The sequence below is a fragment of the Apus apus genome, chromosome 1 (genome assembly GCF_020740795.1).
Source record: "Apus apus isolate bApuApu2 chromosome 1, bApuApu2.pri.cur, whole genome shotgun sequence".
NCBI classification, from domain to species: Eukaryota; Metazoa; Chordata; class Aves; order Apodiformes; family Apodidae; genus Apus; species Apus apus.
The window spans coordinates 10,365,096-10,386,706 of record NC_067282.1 but is presented as its reverse complement, the minus strand read 5'-3'; the positions used below and the strand labels follow the sequence as shown (position 1 = coordinate 10,386,706).

The window sequence follows — 21,611 nt, the reverse complement described above, 5'->3', positions numbered from 1 at the left end:
GGTCTTAAATATTCTTACTTAGCTTTGTGATATCAATCAGTGCTTTCCTGTATATTAGTCTTTTTGTAAAAGGAAACTGTTAACTGTCCTGACCAACTATGAAGCAATACACTCAAGGTATGGGTATCCCATAGCTAAGAAAAGAGGAAAGGCAAAATCTAATTAAAATCAGCTGGTGGCTTTTATGGATGGCAGTTACACCAGCTTGGAGCAATTCTGAAATCACTGTTGCTTTTTTGTTCATGGAATGGCTTTTAAATCACATATAGGAATTCGGGTAGTATGCATAAAAAAAAAAGGTTTTTGGGTTCCCTCCCCCCTGCCCCTTTACTCCACTAGAAAAGGATAAATTTGAATGAACACAGGACCAGCACAATAAACAGCAAATGTGTAACTGTTCATCTACATTCTGTTTTCATTAGTGCCACCTTTAATTTTTTTTTCTTCTTGGGACTGGCTATATGCTTTGTTTATGGAAGTTATACTATAAAGTGTAACAGAAATACTGGGATGTAAACACTAAGATAACATCATGAAAAAGTTCTCAAAAAAGGAAAGGCAAAAAAAATCCACACTGTGGTCCAGGGAACCATTTTCTAATACTTACACATATGTCTTGATGCAGATCTCATTCTGCAGTGATTAATTAATGTTTTCACTAATATATGTAAGCAGATTCAGTTTCCTAGGGGTGTTCTAATTAATTAGTTTTTCGCTCTGAATAATGTAGCTTTTCTAAATGGAAGCCTCCTGACTACATGTATTAATGTATTCTTTAAAATCTTTTGGCGATTTTCTTATGTTCTACTGTGAATGTCACAACAGTGAAGTGCTAACTACAAAAAACACTCCAGTAACTTTTTAGAAAGGCTTTGAGGCTAAAAGAATCAGCATTATCTTTTATCTTTTGTTACTTGAAGTTTAAATAATGCTCTCTCTCCCTCCCTAGTCAGCAAATACTACAAAGACAAATCAAGCTCAAGTTTAAGTAAAGAAAGAAAACAGTCAGATACAAATGAAATGCAGAGACACAGTGATCCAAAATAAACAAATCCTGACACACATCATTACCAAAGCACACACAGAGGGAATTATAATGGCTAAAAGGGAACTGAAAACTAGAAGCCAACAGTATCAGTTTTCACTGCAATGTCCTGATCTGGGAAGTGGAACTGAATATTTACTCACTTACTTAGTTTCTCTCTTACATTTATGCATTTATTTAGATACTTACAATTCCCAATTAGAACTCTAGGCATTTGCATCACATAAAATCAATACGGATATCCCCCACTCCCAGTTTAAGATGTTGCATGTTTACTGAGCTGCTGAAATGATAAAACCAATCCTCTTAGCTTTACTATCATAAAATTGCAGACACTGTTCTTCAGCCTGCAGCACAAGTCATCCCCAAACACTGAAACATCAATTTCTCCAGGACTGTAGTATCTCATATATAAAATAAAATCAAACCAAAAAACCCACCACCACTTTGCTCATACTGGGCAATCAATCCAGCAAAAAGGTACTCTGCACAATACTGGTTTCTTCCAAAGCACACTGTCCATCTTCCTTGTATTCAGCTGAATCAAGCTTAAACACTATTGTCTGTCCTTACATTTACATGCCCAATGGAGCCTAATTAACATCACTGAGGAACACAAAACACTTTAATGTACCAAAGTCTAAGCAATCGATATTCTTCTGGTGGCTTTTCCTAATTTACCACTGTTAAATCTCAGTAATATCTGGCTGGGCCTAAGCTGGCTAAACATCCTCGTTAAACATCTAGCAGAGCCCTGGTTTTAGCCAAACTGCCTCAGATGGTATAGGCAATGACCTCAAATAAGCCTTCAGAAGAAAACTATTGTGCTACCTAAGTGCATTTGTGTCATTTGTGCTTCCTATTGATTTTCTGTTAAGATTTATATATAGTGCTTCTTTCTGAACATCTCCAGCTGCTATCAAACTACAAATAACAAAAGGTAAGTGAATTTTTTTCTTCACACCATCAAATGTAGATAGAGGCAGATTTGAAAATGCCAACTGCTTGCTAGTAATCATGGAAACAAATCCTAAACGGATTTAAAAAGTGTTAAAAACCCAAAATGTGTATATATATATGTATCCATCAGAATGTAGCCACCTCTTTTCAAAGCTGACCAGAAGACTACACAGAAGCATTCACATTTTTCAACAGAGTGCAGAGGACACTTCAGTGATCACATCTGACCTAGAATGTTTGTTTCATCTCCTAAACAATGATTTTTTCTCCATATAACTCTTGTGTGATACTTTCTCCAAGGACATTTTGCACAAAGCTGGTTTTGGTGGGTCCACACATGATCCTTGTAATTTGTTCTCGTTTCCCTTTTTGACAGTGTCCTGTTTTTCCTCAGTTTGTTTACTGTATTCACAAAAGTTTCTACGGCTCAAAATACCTCCAAAAAGCCACAAGATATATAATAATCTAGCTAATCTGATTCAATGAAATATTCAAGTGCTGTTCCTGAGCTCAGCTTGGGATAAAGTGTGGACAGACTGTTTTATTAGTTAAATTATACATTAAGATGTTTAGACTTTTTAATCAAAAGAACCTGATTTCTCCATGTGCATTTCCCAAATTTAAGGATATATTCCAAGATAGTGGAATTTCTGAGCTCATACACTTCAGTAATTGTGCAGTGGGCATTAGAGAAAATTTTGGGCTTTCACATCTAATGTTTTCAGAAACTAAAATACCAGCAAAATATCAAACGTATTTTGATCTGTGAAAGACATTAAGGTACAGAATGATCAATAAATTGAGTCACATATGACTGTTATTATTAAAAAGTCCTTTTTTTGCTAAATTAACTGCACAGGGATGTGATGAAAACAGTATTATGCAACTAAAAGCAAAATCAATTACAAGAGGTAATTGAAAGACTTTAGAACAAAGTGAAAAAAAAGTATGTTCAGCTGATGATCACAGTATACTCACATATTTTGTTGCAAACATGGAGGGTTTGCATGTCCTATAGCATTTTCTATAGCACTTTCCAAACTCCTTCAAATATCACAAAATCTCTGGGATGAGGCACTAGTTATTTACTTTTGGTATGTGGGAAGTGAAGCACTGGCAGCTAATCCACCTTGCCCAAAGCCTCCAAATCCTGTGATTTACTCACAAGACTATTTGTGCTTCTACTTATAATGTCCTACAATAGGTCACACAATAAACACATTGTCTTGGCAAACCTTTGTATGAATCCAGTCTTTCATGTAAATTAAGATAAGGTATTTCTGGCTGCTTTGAAAATGATGTTACTTCTGGCGTGCAACATAGACAATCTATGGCTAACTGGAATATCACACCTTTCCCTAAACACTATCCCTTAGATGTTTCCAATTTGATAGCTAACAGGAGTCTTATTCTCCTGAGCAAAATATACAGACTGTTATCTGTTAAGTCACTTTTGCCCATAGTCTACTACTTACATGTAATATTGTGTAATTCTAATACTATCCAATGAGAAAAATATGATTTTGCCCAGTAATCTGGTTATTAGTATGTAATTAATATTAGGTCTAGGTTTGCAAAGGCTGGGGGAAGTGACAAAGTTGTTCCCAAACACACTCTGTTGAACAATGCAAGCTGCAGGCAGGACAATAACTGCAGCACCTCATCACTCTTACTCACACAAAAGCCAGTTTGAATCAGGAAGAAAAGAATGATAATAAATATAGCACAATAGGAAAGAGCAGCATTACCACACTTGGAAAAACATGTTGACAATGTAATCAAAACTGCTTTATGCTGTATATAACAATGCAAGGCAGCTAACCACTGCTTCTAAGCGAATTACTATTTCCCTGGCCAGAAATCCGTGCTGATAAAAATAGGCATCCCCTCACTCCTTCCAATGTGAAATGAATTAATGTTTTTCCCCCCTCCCCAAAAAATAGTAGTATTTCAAAGTGGGTCCTGCATGTACTTTCCTGTCTCAAAAAGAAGAATGCTCTATAAAAAAACAAAATAAAAAAATATTGGAAATGTAAGAATTTCCTCCTTAAGAATAAAATGTTCTTCCCTTGGTTGAAACATTAAGTCATGATGGTTTCCAAGTTAACACATCAACTATGATGGGTTGATGGGTCACACTACATTGCACTGCAGCAAATCACGGAGCATTAATCTTGGAAATTAGAGAGAGAATAACCCAGACAGAAACACAGACACGCACTCCTTTTCCCTCTTTTCAGCTTTGCTAGTTGCTGCAAATTCTGTCCAAATTAAAATAAATAAACAAATTTAAAAATCAGAGAGAGATGCAATTGTCTCATTCACAGTGATAATTTAGCTGAAACCCTGCTAAAAGTTCACCTAAAGCTGGGCACATGCACAGTATTTCAAAAAAGTTGATTTTGGGAAGAAAGCATGCAAGCTGTTTCTTACCTGTAATATGGTAGCTAACCTGTCGGTTCACATCAGACGTGTCTTCATCCCAGGTGCTGAGAACAGCCACAACTTCTCCTGGAGGGTCACTCTCCTTCACTGACCCTCTGTACACCTCATGCTCAAAGACAGGTGCGTTATCATTTATATCTGTCACAGTAACCGAGACCAAGGTGGTTGATGACAAGGATAAAGCCTCCCCCAGATCTGAGGCCACCACAGCAAAGGTGAAAGAAGGATCCTTCTCATGGTCCAGATCCTTCAGTGTGCTGATCCAGCCACTGTTGCTGTCAATGGTGAATGCTTCCGTGATCTTCTCCAGCTCTGATTCCACTGCAAGTGTATACGTGACCTGTCCATTTGCACTCGAGTCTGCATCAACTGCTTTAACTTGCATAAGTTTTGTTCCTATGGGCATCCCTTCCATTATTATAGCCTCATAGCTAGCTGTTTCAAACATGGGCTTGTTGTCATTTACATCCAATACCTTAACCTCCACATCCACAGTCAACACAATGTCTACTTTATCCAATTGAATGGTGGCTGCGACTTTGAAGTGAAACGCAGGATTTGTCTCATGGTCAAGTCTCTTATCCAGTTTTAGGAGCCCTGTGTCTTGCTCTATGATAAAAACCCCATCCTTGTTGTTTTCAGTCAGCTCACCATTAACTGTGCTATACAATACACCTTCATTAGGCAAAACATGTAGAATGTCAATGGTACTACCTATGAGGGTGTCTTCGGCTACGGTAAAAGAATACTGGGGTTGAGAAAAGGAAGGTAAAACAATTTCTGGGGGCAAAACATGGACGTAGACAGGAATGAGGGAATGCTTTACAGGAATGCCCCCATCAACTGCTTTGACGAAGAATGACAGAACTGTGTTTTTCAGCTGATTAAAGCTACCCTTGGTGACCATCCATCCATTATCTGGATCTATTTCAAGCAGATCAGCTACTGAAACAGAGGCCTCACTATACAGTGAATAGGTAATTCTAGAATTGGCTCCATCATCTGGATCTACTGCTTGCACTTGGGTCACCAAATAACCTTTCCCAACATCTGCTTTGACACTAGCTCTGTATTCGACTGTCATAAACTGGGGAGCGTTGTCATTCTCATCCACTACAATCACTCTCACAGTGCAAAACGTAGTCCTGCCACCACCATCGAGGGCTCTCAAAAAGATACCAATATCACTTTCTAGGAGATTCTCCCGGTCTAACCTCTCAGTTGTCAGAATCTGCCCATTGCTATCAATCAAAAATCGATCCTTGGCAAAGTCATTTATAATGGAGTAGCTTATCTGGCCGTATATACCTGAATCCCCATCTGTTGCCTTCACATGGATTACCTTAGTTCCAGGAGCAGCGTTTTCTCTAACCTCTGCAACATAAACACTCTGTGAAAACACAGGGCTGTAGAGGTTGGCCCCAAGGATCTGTATGTGCACCTGAGCTGTGCTGGTGAACAGCCCGTCTGACACAGAGATGTTGAGGCTGTACATGGGCTCCATTCTCTGCTTCCGATGGTTGGAAAGCGTGATAACACCACTCTTGCTGTCCATAAGAAAACTGGTCCGATCATTTCCTGATAAGATGCTGTACTCCAGTCTGTCAAAATCAGAGCTGTCAGCATCAGAGGCTTGGACACAAGTAACAAAATGACCCCGAGGTGCCAGTTCACTCACATAAGATTCATATATCAACTGGTTAAAAACTGGAGGGTTGTCATTCATATCTGTTATTGAGATACTAACAAGAACCTCACTGCTTAGCGGTGGGAACCCATTATCGGTTGCTCTGACTTTCAAGCTGCACTGCTGTATGAGTTCATGATCCAGCATCCGGGCTGTTAGAATCAGGCCACTGGTGCTGTCTATATGGAAATAGTCTGTGCTGTTAAAGGTATCCTGGACTATTTGATACTGCACAATCTTGTTGTTGTCAGAGTCAGCATCAGTAGCTACAACCTGCAGTACAGGAGTCCCAATCAAAGATGCTTCAGACAAAGTAGCGTTATAAGTCGACTGATCAAACACTGGAGGATTATCATTCACGTCATTTATGATCAAGTCCACAGTCACCTCAGCTCGAGCACCAGTGAGAGCATCACTGGCTCGCACCATCAACTTGAAAACAGAATTTATTTCATAGTCCAGTGGGCTGATGACACTCAGAACTCCAGTATCAAAGTCAATATTAAACTGGTTATAGGGATCTCCATCAACAATGATATAAATGATACCCTGGCCTTCTGGACTCGTTGCATTTATGCTTAAAATTGGCGTGTGCATTTCTACATCTTCATTCACAGAAGCTGTATAGAAGGGCTTGTCAAATACAGGCATCGCTTTGTTAACAATAGTAATGGGGAGCTCCACCAAAGCAGATAATGATGGGTTACCACCGTCTTTTGCAAGAATGACAACCAAATACTCTATATTAGATAAATCCGAATTGAAGGGTGCTTTTAAAGTGACGCTGCCAGACCCTCTATCAATTTCAAAATGTCCGTAGTCTTCCTTCAGAAGATAAGACACCTCACCATTTTCATCCTTATCTTTATCAATAGCCGTCACTCGATATATCAGGGTGCCAGGCTCAGCATCGACTTGCACAGCAGCATAGTAGGGGAGCCCCACAAACACTGGGGCATTGTCATTTATGTCCTCAATGTAAACCCTTACCACCACGCGAGCGACACGAAGGTGATCTAGCTCACGGCTTGCTTCTACCACCAACTCATACAGCTCTTGCTCCTCTCGATCGAAGGGGATGCCAGTTGTCTCGATGACTCCCGAGGTGGATTTGATTTTAAATTTGTTGCCTGGGTTTAATATACTGTATTTCAAAGGCTCGTTGAGGCGGTTACCAACAGCATTCACCACAGCGATCTTTGTGATATTGGTGCTGTTTTCTGAGATTGAAGTGGAATAAAAAGTTTGTGTGAAATGGAGTCCACTATCCATGGCTTCTTTTACCATTATTGTCACCATAGCAGTGCTATAAAATTTCCCATCGGATACCCTTACTATTAGCCTATAATGGTCTTTGGAGAGGCTATTGTTTTTAACAGTGAGCACCCCTGTGTTTGAATCGATTAAAAAATGGTCCATATTGCCTTCAATTAGACTATATGTTAGTTCAGGAGGGATCTCTGAATCTGGGTCTGTAGCCTTGACTTTGAGTACCTCAACACCAATATACGTGGGGAGGAGCAAGACTGTCTCAAATACAGCCTGGCTGAAGACTGGTGGGTTGTCATTGACATCAGTTACCTCAATGGTCACTTCAACTGGGCTCTCAGCTGTAAGCTGAGGATTCCCACTGTCTCTGACATGCACGTGAAAGTGGAAGTGGGCTATTGTTTCATGATCTAAATTTGCAATTGTACTGATTGCACCTGTGCTGGAATCTACTGTGAAATACTTTTTTGCAGTAGATTCAACAATCTGGTAGACGAGCAAAGCATTCTGGTTGCTGTCAGCATCGGTGGCACGTATCACCAGGGGACTGTTATTCGCACTCCGGACTATGCTATTTACAGGAGCAGCTTCACTTATGCTTCCTGAGTACTGAGAGAAGAGAAAAACTGGTGGGTTATCATTTTCATCAACAATCTGAATGTTCACAGTGGCATTAGAAGCCATGCCTGCCATATTTGTTGCCTGTACAATGAGGTGATAGAATGAAGCACGTTCGTAATCAAGGGCCTTTTGACTGGTGATCACTCCAGAGTAGGGGTTTATAGTGAAGACTCCATCGACATTCCCATCTTTAACCTCATAAACTAATGTGGACTGACTGATTGCAGAGAGAGAGATGACAGAAGTACCAATATCCACATTTTCATTGACCTCTGCTTGGTATTCTTTGAGTGTGAACTTAGGGTGGGAGTTATCTGCCATTGTCACAGAAATCCGCACAATTGCTGTTGCAGACAGTGGTGGAGAACCTTGATCAGTCACTTTGACTGACAAAACAAACTGTCCCATTGTGGTTAAGTCTGGCTCCTTCAGTAATGTAATGATCCCCAAAACTGGTTCAATCTTGAATGTGTTTCCTGTATTTCCTAAAACACAAATTTCGGAAGTAAATTAGAAACTAAATACAACACATTTAATGATAATTTAAACCAGGAGCAAGTAGCTGCAATTTGTTAAAGGCAATTATTGAAAAAAACAACAAAGAAACAACAAAAAACGCCTTCCAGCCTTCCTTTCTGAAAACCAGATATCTCAGTAGACGGTAGAGGTGTTAAAACCTTCAGAAACTCAGGTGCTGCTATCTATATCTTGATTCTGATTATCAGCACCTGAGCAAGTGCTGCATGCACATTACTCCTATTGAAGTAGGAAAAAGCATGCCTAAATTATGGGAATTAGTCAAATACATGTACACCTAAGGCAAAGAAACTAGATCAGAGGCTAACAAGCCAATTACATGACAAATGGATAACAAGTCAGGCTCTTAATTGAAGATGATATTAAGCAACTGTAAAGAAGATTAGTTCAAGACTCAAAGAACTGAATATAAAAAGGTTAAAGTGGCATTCAGAAAAATAAAACAGAACAAATAGCATAGAAAAGAGATTCAAGTATTTTGTAGCACAAAGGTTTATCATATGATCTCTGAGGACAGATCTAGATGAATGAGATCTAGCAGCAAATGTCATGAAAAGTCTGTTATAACATGAAAGCAGCAGTATCACTAACTGCAGAAAGGTGAAAACAGTGAGTATGCATCAAGGACCTTCTTTGGAATCTCTTTTTCTTTTTAGTCTTTTTGCCAACAGACAGATTCAAAACTTTTGAGATGTATCCCTGCCTTGTAATTAGAGATCACCTTTTATTAGGCAATTTATACCTTCCTGGTTCCTTAAGCGCCTGCCTGAAGTGTAGGATGCTGTGTGTGTGGCATGTACAGGCATACAGACTCTTCCTGAATTTGATTCTAAATACAAACAGCATGTACTGAGTTACAGCAATTTCAATAATTATAACATGTTTCTGCTATTGTACTCTAAACTAGAACTGCTTCCAATCTACAGTCAAGCATCCATCCAGTACCTGGGGTGAAATATGTCTCAGGTAACTGCTGATAAACAAGAGATTTTCTTTTAATGGCGATTATTACAGGTGCTGTGCACAAAGCAGTAAATGTCAAAATTGTAGCTGTAATACCAGATGCACAGAATCCTAAATGAAGTGAGCTAATGTATGCTGTTTTCAAGATGTGATTTGCTATCTGTTGTAAATTCTGGGGCTTGGAGGCTAATTTAAGCTACATACTACCGTGTGTAGTACAATATTGGTAGTGGCTTTCCGTTTATACCCATCCTTTCAGATCAGTAAAGTTTACTCTACTAGCTAACACAGAAATTGTGCTATTCATGGATAAGCTGAGCTTCTGCCAGAGCTACAAATTCTCATAAAGATCACAGTATCTGTCACATTTGCAGACACTACAAAGGCTGCTGCAGTTATTTTGTCAATGCTTGCTAGTACAAATAATTTTTAGCCACTAACTGCCTCATGTAAGGCCAGAGCTGGTTCTTCTCCTTTAGGAATTTCCTGCAAAATTACACAAAAGCTACTTTCTTTACCAATTTCTCTCTTCGTGTGTAAGGTGATGTAAGTAATTCCCCTGAATGAAAGGGCTGTGTACAATCTGAATGCTGCAGCTAAAATTAGTATCCTCAGCTGCACAGATTTTATGGATCATAGGAACTACAGCAGCAAAGGACTGACTTTTGATGCAGCTGGGATTGGAACATCTGTGGATAATGAAACTGGGGGAGGGGGTACATGGCTTCTAGTAAATGGAAGTTTGAAATCTGACACTGCAGGGAGAGTTCATGGTGAAACAGAAACAGGCTGTGAAGGAAGAGAGAACTTCTAGAAAAAAGAAAAAAAACCATGTAGAATAAAAAAAGGACTATCTAATAGCTAAAACATCCTTCCTAATCATCATAGTTTTCTGTCTGCATCAGGTATTATTCATTGCCTGTGTATTGGAGCCATACTCCCACTATATCACGTTACTTTTTACACTGTGGTGGCATCCATAGGTGATTGTGTTGGAGCCCGTAATAGTAAAAGGGCATAAAAAAACAAACTGGGAACAGTCTTGAAAAACATTGCCCCAGGAACATGATCTGGTCTGTATCATAGAATCATAGAATACTAAGTTGGGACCTTGAGGATCATCTGATCCAACTATTTTTGGCAAAAGCATTGTCTGGAAAAGATAACCCAGCACTCTGTACAACTGAATCTTAAAAGTGTCCCATGTAGAGAAATCTACCACATGCTGATGAAGTCTCTCCTCAGCTTCCCTTTCTCCAGGATAAATAACCCCAGTTCCCTCAGATGTTCCTCACGAGATTTGTGTTTTAGACCCTTCACCAGATTTGTTGACCTTTCCTGGTCTCACTCCAGCACCACAATGTCTTCTTTCTTATAGTGAGGGGCCAGAATTGGACACAGTACTCAAGGTGTGGCCTCACCAGTGCCAAGTACAGAGGAACAACCACCTCCCTTCTCCTACTGGCCATATTATTTCTGAGACAAGCCAGGATGCTGTTGGCTTTCTTGGCCATCTGCTGGCTCATATTCAGTGACTGTTGACCAATGCCTCCAGGTCCTTTTCCTCTGGGTAGCTCTCCAGCAGCTCTTCCCCAAGCCTGTAGCATTGCATGGGTGTGTTGTGACCCAAGTGCAGGACCTGGCACTTGGCCTTGTTGAACCTCATGCAACTATCCTCAGGCAGATTAACACTTCCTCCCAATTTAGTGTCACCTGCAAATTTACTGAGTGTGCACTTGATCCCATTGTGCAGATAATTGATAAAGTTATTAAAGAGAACTGGCCCCAGTACTGAGCCCTGGGGAAATCATAACACTACATTTTCAGCCTCTGCCCTAACCTGCTTCAATAGTGTAGATAAGCTCTGCATTTTCTCCTTTATCTTTGTCCAAAGCCGTGACCTGCAAGACTGCTGATCCAACTGCTGCGGATTCAAACACTGAGGCTTCGTACAGTGGGCTGGTGAAATATGGACTGTGGTCATTGGAGTCTTCCACATTTATGATGACTCTGGCCAGGTTTCTTCTATAAGGGAATTCTTGATCTCGGACCTATAGAACAAGTGCATAATACACATCTTGATATACATCTAGCAAAACTTCTTAAGTATCAGTCACCTGAGTGCTAATGCTTTCAGTTCAATTTAAAACAAAGTAATAAAAAATCCAATTGCCTTTCAAAAAGTCTAAAATACATTCTCACATGAGACAGTACACAGTAAAATGGAAGAAACAGGAAGAGCTTAGAGACATAATTTTTTCACTTGTGAAAAAATGCATGGCACCTAACGATCATGACATGAATTTTTAAAGTGGCAACACACAAGACATGTTAAATTTGGTGTTAGGTTTGCAAGAAATACCTTGTTTTAATACATGCTCAATGGTCATGCCTGTGCCCTGCTTTATAGCATAGAGGTAAACATACCTTGCCCATCCTTCTTTCAAAGAGGTACAAGCTATCTTACCCACTATGTTCAGTCATGTATCAGTCTAGTGCTGGTAGTTGCCAATGGACTTCTTCATCATATATGTTCAAGCCTTTTTAAAGGTGATGATACCACTAATAATCAGTATGAATTACCTAAGTGCTCAGCAGACACAACGCAAGTATCATTTATTGCACCTCTCTCAACCTCACATTAAAATCTCTGCATTGCTACACAGATAATCCTGCCAATATGATCCTCAAAAGCTTGGTTCTCTGTAAGTAGAACAAACCCCTTACTGTATCAGGTGGAGATCAAACACAAGCACCAGGACATGACCTCTATCAGCTGTCTCTCTCTGTGCTTCTGTTTATAGTTATTTCTTAGCCTGCTCACCAAAGGACTTGCAGCTTGTCACACTATGAGCTGAGACCCCACTCTGCTTCTGCTTGCTGGATCTCTCAGCAGCTCTGGGCTCCCCCCCAAGAGATGGCTCCATATAACCAACATGTCACGAGCTGTTCCTTCATAGATCTCTTTTGCAGGAATCTTAAGTGGTTAAGCAAAACAGCGGACTACAATGTTTGAACTAACACAGATTATTTTGTTATTAATCTCCAGGCCATAATATTCACCCTTCACTCGATAACAGACAAGACTTATGTTTTGTAATTTAGACACACTGAGTAAAAAATGGTAATTATTTTTTTTCTGCATACTCAAACATTTGGAAATGTAGCCGAAACATATTTTACAGCTATGTACTGAAATAAGTACATAAAAATAAACTATAAAAGAGGCTTGTATTCAGAGGGGGTGTAGCATTCTCTTTGGCAAGAAAGCAGTTATCTCCCTGTGAATAACTTCTCAAATAACTTTCAGCCTCACTTCAGAAACTCTGAAGATTACCTTGAGTGAGAGCACCAGATGCCAAGAGATTAAATAATTTCCTGCTTGCTCTCCCCTGAGATAGCAAATCATATCATATTCCATACAATGAATTCACAATAAGTTTCCCAAAAAGCCCAAATAAGAAATATAAAATAAATACAGAGCAGGGCACACAAGATGAAATTAATAACTACTTACTGTACTAAGAGTCCTTTGTTCATGCAAATACTAAGGCACATATGCACCTGAAGCAGCAGTGATTGTGTCCTGAGCCAAGTGAATATTGCATTCTTACCATGACATTAAGGATGTGCTTATCTTGAGCTTCGTGGTCTAATCTCTCAGCAGTATAGAGCACTCCAGTGCTGGGATCAATTCTGAATTTTCTCATGCTGACTGTGTCGATGCTGCTGTGAATAATGTAGCTCAACTTATGCTTTTCATCTCTGTCTATAGCTTCAATTTGCACAATTTCAGTATCAGGGAGGATGTCCTCTGAAATGGTGACATCGTAACTTGGGTGAGAGAATTCTGGGCCATTATCATTGTTATCCAGCACTTTGATAAGAACCTATAGTTAATAAAATAAAAACATGTGAAGTTATTGAAGTCTAGTCAGAATACTGAATAGGCACCTAGAGAAATGTAATTTACTTTAGATGGCTGATGATGTTATGCTGCTGTATGGTAGGCTGAGAAAAATAACTTAATATTAAATGCTTACTGTTCAGATCAAAAGAAATAGTAAGGACATGACTTTGGAGGCAAAATGTCCCTAATTATAAGACCTACTCAGAGCCTGACGAAGAAGTCCACATTTTTAGTATCTATAGATTGGTAAAAATAATCTTATGATGGCCACAGGAAAGGTTTTGTCATCCCTTGTAACTGTGCTGGTTACACAGTTAACTTGTTCTAGGGCTATTACAGGATTTCCCTTTCCCTTCACTATTATTAAGGCTACAGAAGAATCCTTTTCATGTTAAATCTGCCTTTTACAGAATAAAAATTCATCTAAATCCGGTGTTGTTTTCTGTCTAATATACTATGTTGGGCAGCACTAGCAATGTCAAATCCTGACAGCAGAGGGGAGTTCAAGTTGCCACTACATCTTAGGCTGTGTCAGGAGCGGTGACACTAGGTGAGGCGACAACAGGAGACAGGACCTCATGACCATGCATGCCCACCCCACAGAGATAAATATGTACTTATGTCAGTGATGACTGTCTTTATTGCCAACTAATTCACTTTTCCCTCAAATATTTGCCTCCCTTCTTTTGCAGTTTATGAACGGTAGAACTGCTGCTGAAAATGGGAATGAACACTGTGCCACGGGCTTCCAATCTGTCTTGAAAACCTCGGTACTGACCCCTAAAGAAACATGGAGAAGGGGCGGGCATCCAGGATGCTGCTGTTGCTGCCTCTTACACCCATCTCAATATATCACAAGCTGTCCCTGGTAACTACTGCCCTTCCATAGTTAATGGGATGAGGTATTGTGTTTTTCACCACTGGAGAAGTCACTCCCTGGAGAAAATATGCTTTCCAGACCTTGTATACTATGGATTACTTTAGGCAGCGTGGCAGAGTTGCCTCTTTATCAATCTGGAAACAAAAATTATCTTTTGCAGAATACACCTGTGAAAGCACACATCTAACTTCACAGTGAGTGAAATGAAGCAATCTCTAAGGCTTTAAAATAAGAAAAAGTCCAATGAACGACAAGGGAAAAGCTATCCACAGGACTCTCCTCTCAGACTAGAAGACTCAATCCATCTCTAATATTTTCTTTGTTGTTCTGAAAACTACTTGGCCCTTTTTAAAGCACATATATTCTGGCTTTGCTTGATCAAGCCCTGTTCACTCATGCTTTCTTAGCAGCAGAAAAATAGAGTTGTACCTTTACTGCAATATTACACAAACAGATGTTAGGCTCAGACAGAAATGAAACTTTAGATTTCCATGATATTTGGAAGGGCTTGCAGAACTCATTACCAGAAGGAATATGAGCAATTGTAAGCAGCAGCTGTAATGAACTAGCCTGGGAACTGTTTAAGAGACAGCTGAAATAAAATGTTCTGTAAGTTAAATGGCACAGGACTTCAACTGTGCATTCCATACGATTTAATTTTCACTAGATTATGGTACACCAGAGTGAAATAGGGTGAAGCCTATATTAAGTTATGCTTCAGTCTTGGACATATAGCAATAAAATCTTGAGGAAATATACATTGCTGGGCCTATAATAATGATGAAGAGTTACTTAGGTTTTTATTTTTGTTCAAGGTGTGTTTCTGACTTGAGGGGGAAAAAAAGCCAAACTGAAAAATATGTGAAGAAATTAGTTGTAATATATACAAGAAAGCCTGAAGAAAAAATTGAAGACTTTACTCTAATGGGACACAGAGCCAATGCTGAACCATTTCTATTAGTGTAAGCAAGAGACACTGAAGCAATCTGAGTTGGGGATAATCTGATTACCAGGATTTAACACTTAAAGACATTTTCTCATGCAGTTTTGATACCTGCAGTTCTTTTCAGGCACCACTGCTGGATTATTTTACTGCTGCATCGTTAACACAGAAAATAAACACATTTAATTTTACTTTTAATTTGTGGACTAAAGGTTTGGCATGTACCATTTCAGATGGTACATGCCAATTCAGGATTTGAATGAAAATCCCAAGCATGTTTCATTCTGTTGATGCTCAAACAGCCCCATTTACCCTGAACAACTAAGCTGCCATGTGGTGAACATGATCATGTGTGAATTTGTTTCTATTGTTGTGTGCAAGCTCAAGCTATTCTGTAAGAAAAAAAAAGAAAAAAGTACAGACGCAAATCAGTGTGTCTTAAATGTACTGCTAGAGTGGTGACATGCTGTTTTGTTTGTGTGCTCAGCCCAGCACTGGGGTTTATTTCCCATTATATCTAATGCATTTCAGCATCACTGACAAATAGGGAAAGCAGAGGAGGGCACAAAGCTTTATACACCACAAAGCTTGCACCTGACTGTGCAAGCCACAGGTCCGTGATTTAGGCCTTCACTAGACTGCATGACATTAATAGGGTGGTACTGGATCAGTCTCAGTGACTAAGGGTAAGCCATGAAACTATGGAAAATATAGTATGGATTCACAAAGCAGCAATTTTTCCCACTGAAAAAGGTGTAAGCTAATGCCCTGACACACAGATATAGAACATGATGGTGCCTGAGTAGTAGAAGGCATGGAGAGGGCAAAAGATTGAAAAAAACAGGAGTTCCTTATTCACAGTGGTCATCACAGTTGGGGGGATCTATGCACTTAAAAATTGCTTTTCTTAGTTTCCAGAAAAGTACTTCAAAACAACTTTTTTTTCTTTTTTTCTTTTATTTTTTTTCTTCTTTTCCTTCATATCTACTGTAACACTGATCAAGTGCCTGTTTAAGTGGCAGGCCTCTTCCTCCCCAGAGATGACAGTATTTTAATGGTTTGTCAAGTGATCAACATTGAAATACACATAATCTATTACATACTCTGCATTTCAACAGTCATTTCGATCTGGAGATGGAAGGTGGTGGGTTAGAGATGCTAATGAAGAAAGAGGTCATTATTGATTCACAATTTCTTCTATTAAAGCAGTTAAGAGTATTTTTAAATTTTTGTCAGCTGTCTCTCAAAATCTCCAAGAGTCAACTGTAATTTTAACCTCACAATCTCTCCCTTACCAGAGGGGATTGGATTTTCCTTGCAACAAAAGGAAGTTAGATTATACATGGGAATGCTGATTGTACAGAGCTCTGTTAAATCCAGAAACTACAGAAAAGGAGAAAACAGAACTCTTTCATGTTCTTAAAAATATAACTGTCTTGGGAGCTACCTGAAACGAAATGGGGTAAAGTAAAAGGAACTTAAGTGCCATTTTAAATCGGTATTAGTCCTGCCATCCTTACAGCACTTTGGAAGAGCAAGTGACTGCTTATATCTGCATTCTTTGCATGAGAAAACACTGCCTGACAAGGTTAACTGTCTTACCAAAACCACACAAGACGGGCAGTGGCAAAGCTGAGGAAGCAGTTCAAGGCTGCACCCCTAGGTTTGTTTAGAGCCACCCCCCTTTTCTTAGTTCACACTGAAGTGCCACCTTCCTATGCTGAAGATTTTCTGCACCAGCCCAAAGACTTCTTGTAAGGTGCTACTAGTAATCTGGGGCAATCTCTTCCTTTAATAATGGACAAATGTTACTGAAACAAACACCAGGCTCATGGAAAACCTGATCCTACAAACATATGTGAAGCTGAGTAAGCCAAATTCCACCATATCATTATTATGTGGAAAGTTACTCAAATTCATTTAATGGCTGCCAAACTTAGGAATAAAGTCTTGGTACTATTGGCAAATTTCCCATTGACTTCAAAAGGCAGCACTCTGCTCCTTGCAGCCTTAAGCTTCAGCCAGCCTGTAGCAGTCCTTCACCCAAAATCAAGTGTTATCCTACTGAAGAAACTCAAAGACTCACAGTATACATGTAATTTAATACTTTCTTCATATTTATTTCCAAAAGGAAGATATGGCAAGAATGAACTGTGTTGCATAAATCTCCTTCATTACTGTGTAGGTGCCTGGGGTGTTAAGCTGTGACACTACCCATTGTATAAAATCAAAGACAGTCTTTAAAAGTTTCCCAACACGTCTGAAAGGTGATGAATGGAAATGTTTACTATTTGTTTGCTGCTAAGTACAGATTCCTCTTTGCTGAGGACTGCACAAGGTTACTGACTAAACCACTTTTCATAGACAAACATTGGCTGCGAGTCTTTTTTCCACGCTCATAAAGCAAACATACAGCAAAGTAGTTTCTGCCCAGTTATCCTTGAAAGCTCGTATCTTTTCCAGCACATCGTGGGCTCCAGAAAGGCAGGCTTGCCTCCTTCTGCTTCTATTGTACAGAGCCTAATTTATAGTCTGAACAAGCAACTCACTATAAAAGATTTGCTTCTCCGTGCTTACTTCCTATTTCCCACAGTTAAAGCAAGTTTCAAATAAAGGATTCACAGGCCTCCAAGCTTACAAATTAGGCAAAGTAACACTCAGAGCATTAGCAAAGACTTTGTATTCAAAATGTTAAGTGAAAGGCCTAGAGAAATACAATCAAATCAAAGCAGGGCAAAACCTAATGCAGGAAGTCTCTCCAAAGCTGTTTTTAATGTTGCCCATCACAAATACCCAGCACAAACGTATTTGAGTGAAAACTGGATAAATGCCAGGAGCTGCTTTAGAGACATTTGAAGCTGGAAGAATCTACTTGGCTAATTGCTTGGTCTGGGCACGGTGTTGTAGTACAACCTATTAAGTGCCTGAATTGCTTAAACTCAGGTTACGCTTTTGTATGGGTTTTGAAAACCCATTTTGATTTTATTTTGTTTTCAACAGCATTACCACAAAGCTTTATTTGCTACTTCCTGACAAGCTTTTTTCTATTCCAAACCCCAACCTTAACATAAAAATGCAGTATCCCTACCAACCTCAACGACCAGTTATTATACTTTACTATGCCCTCTGAGTTATGTTAATATGGCAGGAAAAAAACCCTTTGTTTCACAGGCAAGGCAGTGCTGAGCTTGCTGGACAGGACAGGGAAAAAAGTCAAGGACTGAGCTGGTTCTAGTTTGGACAAAATGTCTAGCTGAGCAAAAATGAAGAATTGAATTGAAACACCACATCTTCTTGTCTGTCCTAGAAGAATCCACAGCCCAGAATGTCTTCTGGCAGACTCTAAAGTCTTACTGACATTTTGGCTATGGTCCTCTAAGAAGAGCTTTTCACTGTTCTAAAAGAACCACCATCACTCAGGGTGATGGATCATCTGTTTGATAAGAAACAATCTTACAAAGAAAAGGTGTTCTCTGCAAGATGAGATCAGGTGTAGTATCCTGAAACTCAGAGGTAAAGGTCAATCCTTAGCAGAGGAATAAATAAAAGTCCACAGCCTTCTGCAATCAGAGACAAAAAGGGACAATGAGCTACTCCTCCCATCTGCTGTTCAAGCCTGCTTGGCTCCAGCTGAGGGTATTTATTACAATGACCACGTATTGATATACAAAAACCATTCAGACAGATCTGCATGCTCCTCTCTGAGTGTCTGTTCTACTGGGAAATAGTGAGATGGTTTTGCAATAAGTAAAACTGGGGCATTTTTTGCCTCCTAGCTTGGAAGCATCAGCCTTCATGCTTTAAAGCATTATTATTTTTTTATTTTTTTTTATAATGCCTAGGATTATGGGATACAAGGCAAGGACGAAAATATAAGCAAGAAATAAAACTGTCTTTTTCATATAATACCATGACTCCAGGAGTCTGTTCTTAAAAAAAATGATTATCCACTAGTACAACATTTTCAATAACAGTGAAAAACTTATCATCACTTAGATGAATGTTCCCCACTGTACTGCACTTTTGTGGGTATTTTAGCAAAATTTGACACTAGGCACTGCAAAGAATTAAATTAATGCTATTCCTATGTTGTGCTTGGATATAAAGGATCTGACTTGTTCAGAAGAAAAAAAAAAAAAAGTAGGTTTTAGGGTAAAACTGACTCATGACTTAGAGAACCACTCACGTTACACAAAGTTAGTCAAACTTGTGGTGGGAGGGGATATTCAGGTCCCCTTACACTGATTTCCTGCTGGGAGGTTCTTCTCTCTGCTCAAGCGAGGGCAAAAGTCCCTTTCCTGGCACAAAGGGTGGCAGTGGTGGTTGTGAGGAGTAGGGGATATGTGGGGAGCCGCTGTCCTGACTCTCTCCACTGCACGGGATGCAGAAGCCCCAGCCCATCCCCAGGGCCAAAGCTTGCCTGGCAGCTGCAGGAATCGCATTTCGCGGGGATTTAGAGCCAACGTTCGCCTTCAGCCTTTAATAAATTACTGCATGGCCTTGAGCTATGATGAATTAAGCTAAGGGAAAAAACCAAAAGCTCTCCCTGGCTATGTCAGGAGACTTAGCCTTCCCAGAAGTTAATCAACGTGACAGAAGCTTTATACCCACACTGCAAATATATAAATCAAGCCAGTCAACATTTCTTCGTCTTTTCCCCATCCTCCCCTGCCCGCTGTGGCTGTGCTGCTGGGGTGGCTGGGGCTCAGCTGCATGGGGAGCAGCAGCAGCTTAGCAACTCCTGCTTATCACTTCAGAGGCTGCATTCCTTCTTGCAATCCTGATCGTGCCCAAACCAAACAGGTTTACAGTGACATAGGATGTTTCTAATTTTTTTTTTTTTTATGAAGTGCTTGCTAAGTATTCCTTATGCTCTTTTCACAACAATGAACTGTTAAACCAAGAGATTTAACTTTTAAATTACAATTATTTCCTTCCTCTCATGGTAGCAAACCATGTGTGCATTAAGGCAAGAAGGAAACAGTTTATCAGACTTTAAGGCATGCAAGAACATTGCTGAAGACACTTCTGCAAGTCCATGCCAGGGATCATGTTGCTGAAGCAAAAATCTTCGGCATTTTTACGCTGTATTTTACCACCTCCAACTGTGTAATAGTCAAAAGGCCAGGAAGAGATAAAGGGAAACAGGTGGGGTAGAATAAAAACCAAGACTGTTTCATTTGGCACAGCAATGATCAGCTGTTTCATAATGAACCACCACACTTTGGGGGAGGCTTTATATTCTTTTATTGTTATACTAGTCATGAATTTATACATTTACCTTTCCCTTACTTTCTACCCTGTCATATCTTCTTGCAGCTATAGTTAAAAATGCAGGTGGTATTGGGCATATGAGACAAACTACTTTCAATGTCATTTTATCAACACTCAGAACAAGGCCACTGAGAGCTGTCAGTAGAGGCTTTTTTAGAATCATAGAATAATTTTGGTTGGAAAAGACCTTTAAGGTAATTAAGTCTAACCATTAACCCAGCACTGCCAAGTCCACTACTAAACCATGTCCCTAAGCACCACATCTACACATATTTTAAATATCTCCAGGGATGGTGACTCAACCACTTCCCTGCGCAGCCTGTTCCAGTGCTTGACAACCCTTTCAGTGAAGAATTTTTTCCTAATATCCCATCTAAGCTTCTCCTGGCATGACTTGAGGTCACTTCCCCTTGTTCTATCTCTTGTTACTTGGGAGAAGAGACCAACCCCCACCTTGTGACAACCTCCTTTCAGGTAGCTGCAGAGAGCAGTAAGGTCTCTCCTCAGCCTCTTGTTCTCCAGGGTAACAACTCCAGTTCCCTCAGATGCTCTTCATAAGACGTGCTCTAGAGTCTTTCTAGAGTCTTAAATTAGACTCTTGCTATGACATATTTTAGTTAACATATCACTTTTAATTTTTATTATTGTTCTTAAAGGAAATAAAGATGAATAAGGTCACCAAAGCCTCCAAAATATGGTTGAAAATACAGTATGAAATTTTTGTAAAAGGGAGAGATAATTAGGCAGGCTGCAATTCTGGCAGCTTTGAGATATGAAGGCTTTTGCAAATCTGTTGGGAAGACCAAAAGATGCACATTCTAAGATGTTGTCCAGGTCACAATTAAATACTTACAGAGTATTTGGAGAGAAGGAGGTGGAGAAAAGAAAAGTCTATATCCTCTGATGATCATCTAAAGCTGCATTATCACAATCTTAAATTCTTATCTTACATTTTTAAATAGGTCACATCTCTGTTACAAAGAATGCTCAAGCTTCTTTTAGAATGCAACAGCTTTGCTGAAATATGTTTCTACCATATGCTTTAATTAAAAATTTAGGGTTTCCATCAAAATAAGT

At 39.5% G+C, this 21,611-nt stretch overlaps 1 protein-coding gene across 1 annotated transcript in view; it reads right to left on the bottom strand.

Moving 5' to 3' along the window:
* FAT3 (FAT atypical cadherin 3) overlaps positions 1-21,611 on the bottom strand; it is a 351,811-nt gene that overhangs the window by 73,567 nt on the left and 256,633 nt on the right. Inside the window, exons 8-10 of the mRNA XM_051628838.1 lie at positions 13,142-13,417; positions 11,368-11,578; positions 4,439-8,512 (exon numbers count right to left, since the gene is read on the bottom strand). Of these exons, the coding sequence (XP_051484798.1) occupies positions 4,439-8,512; positions 11,368-11,578; positions 13,142-13,417 (4,561 nt within the window). The remainder of the gene's footprint in view (positions 1-4,438; positions 8,513-11,367; positions 11,579-13,141; positions 13,418-21,611) is intronic.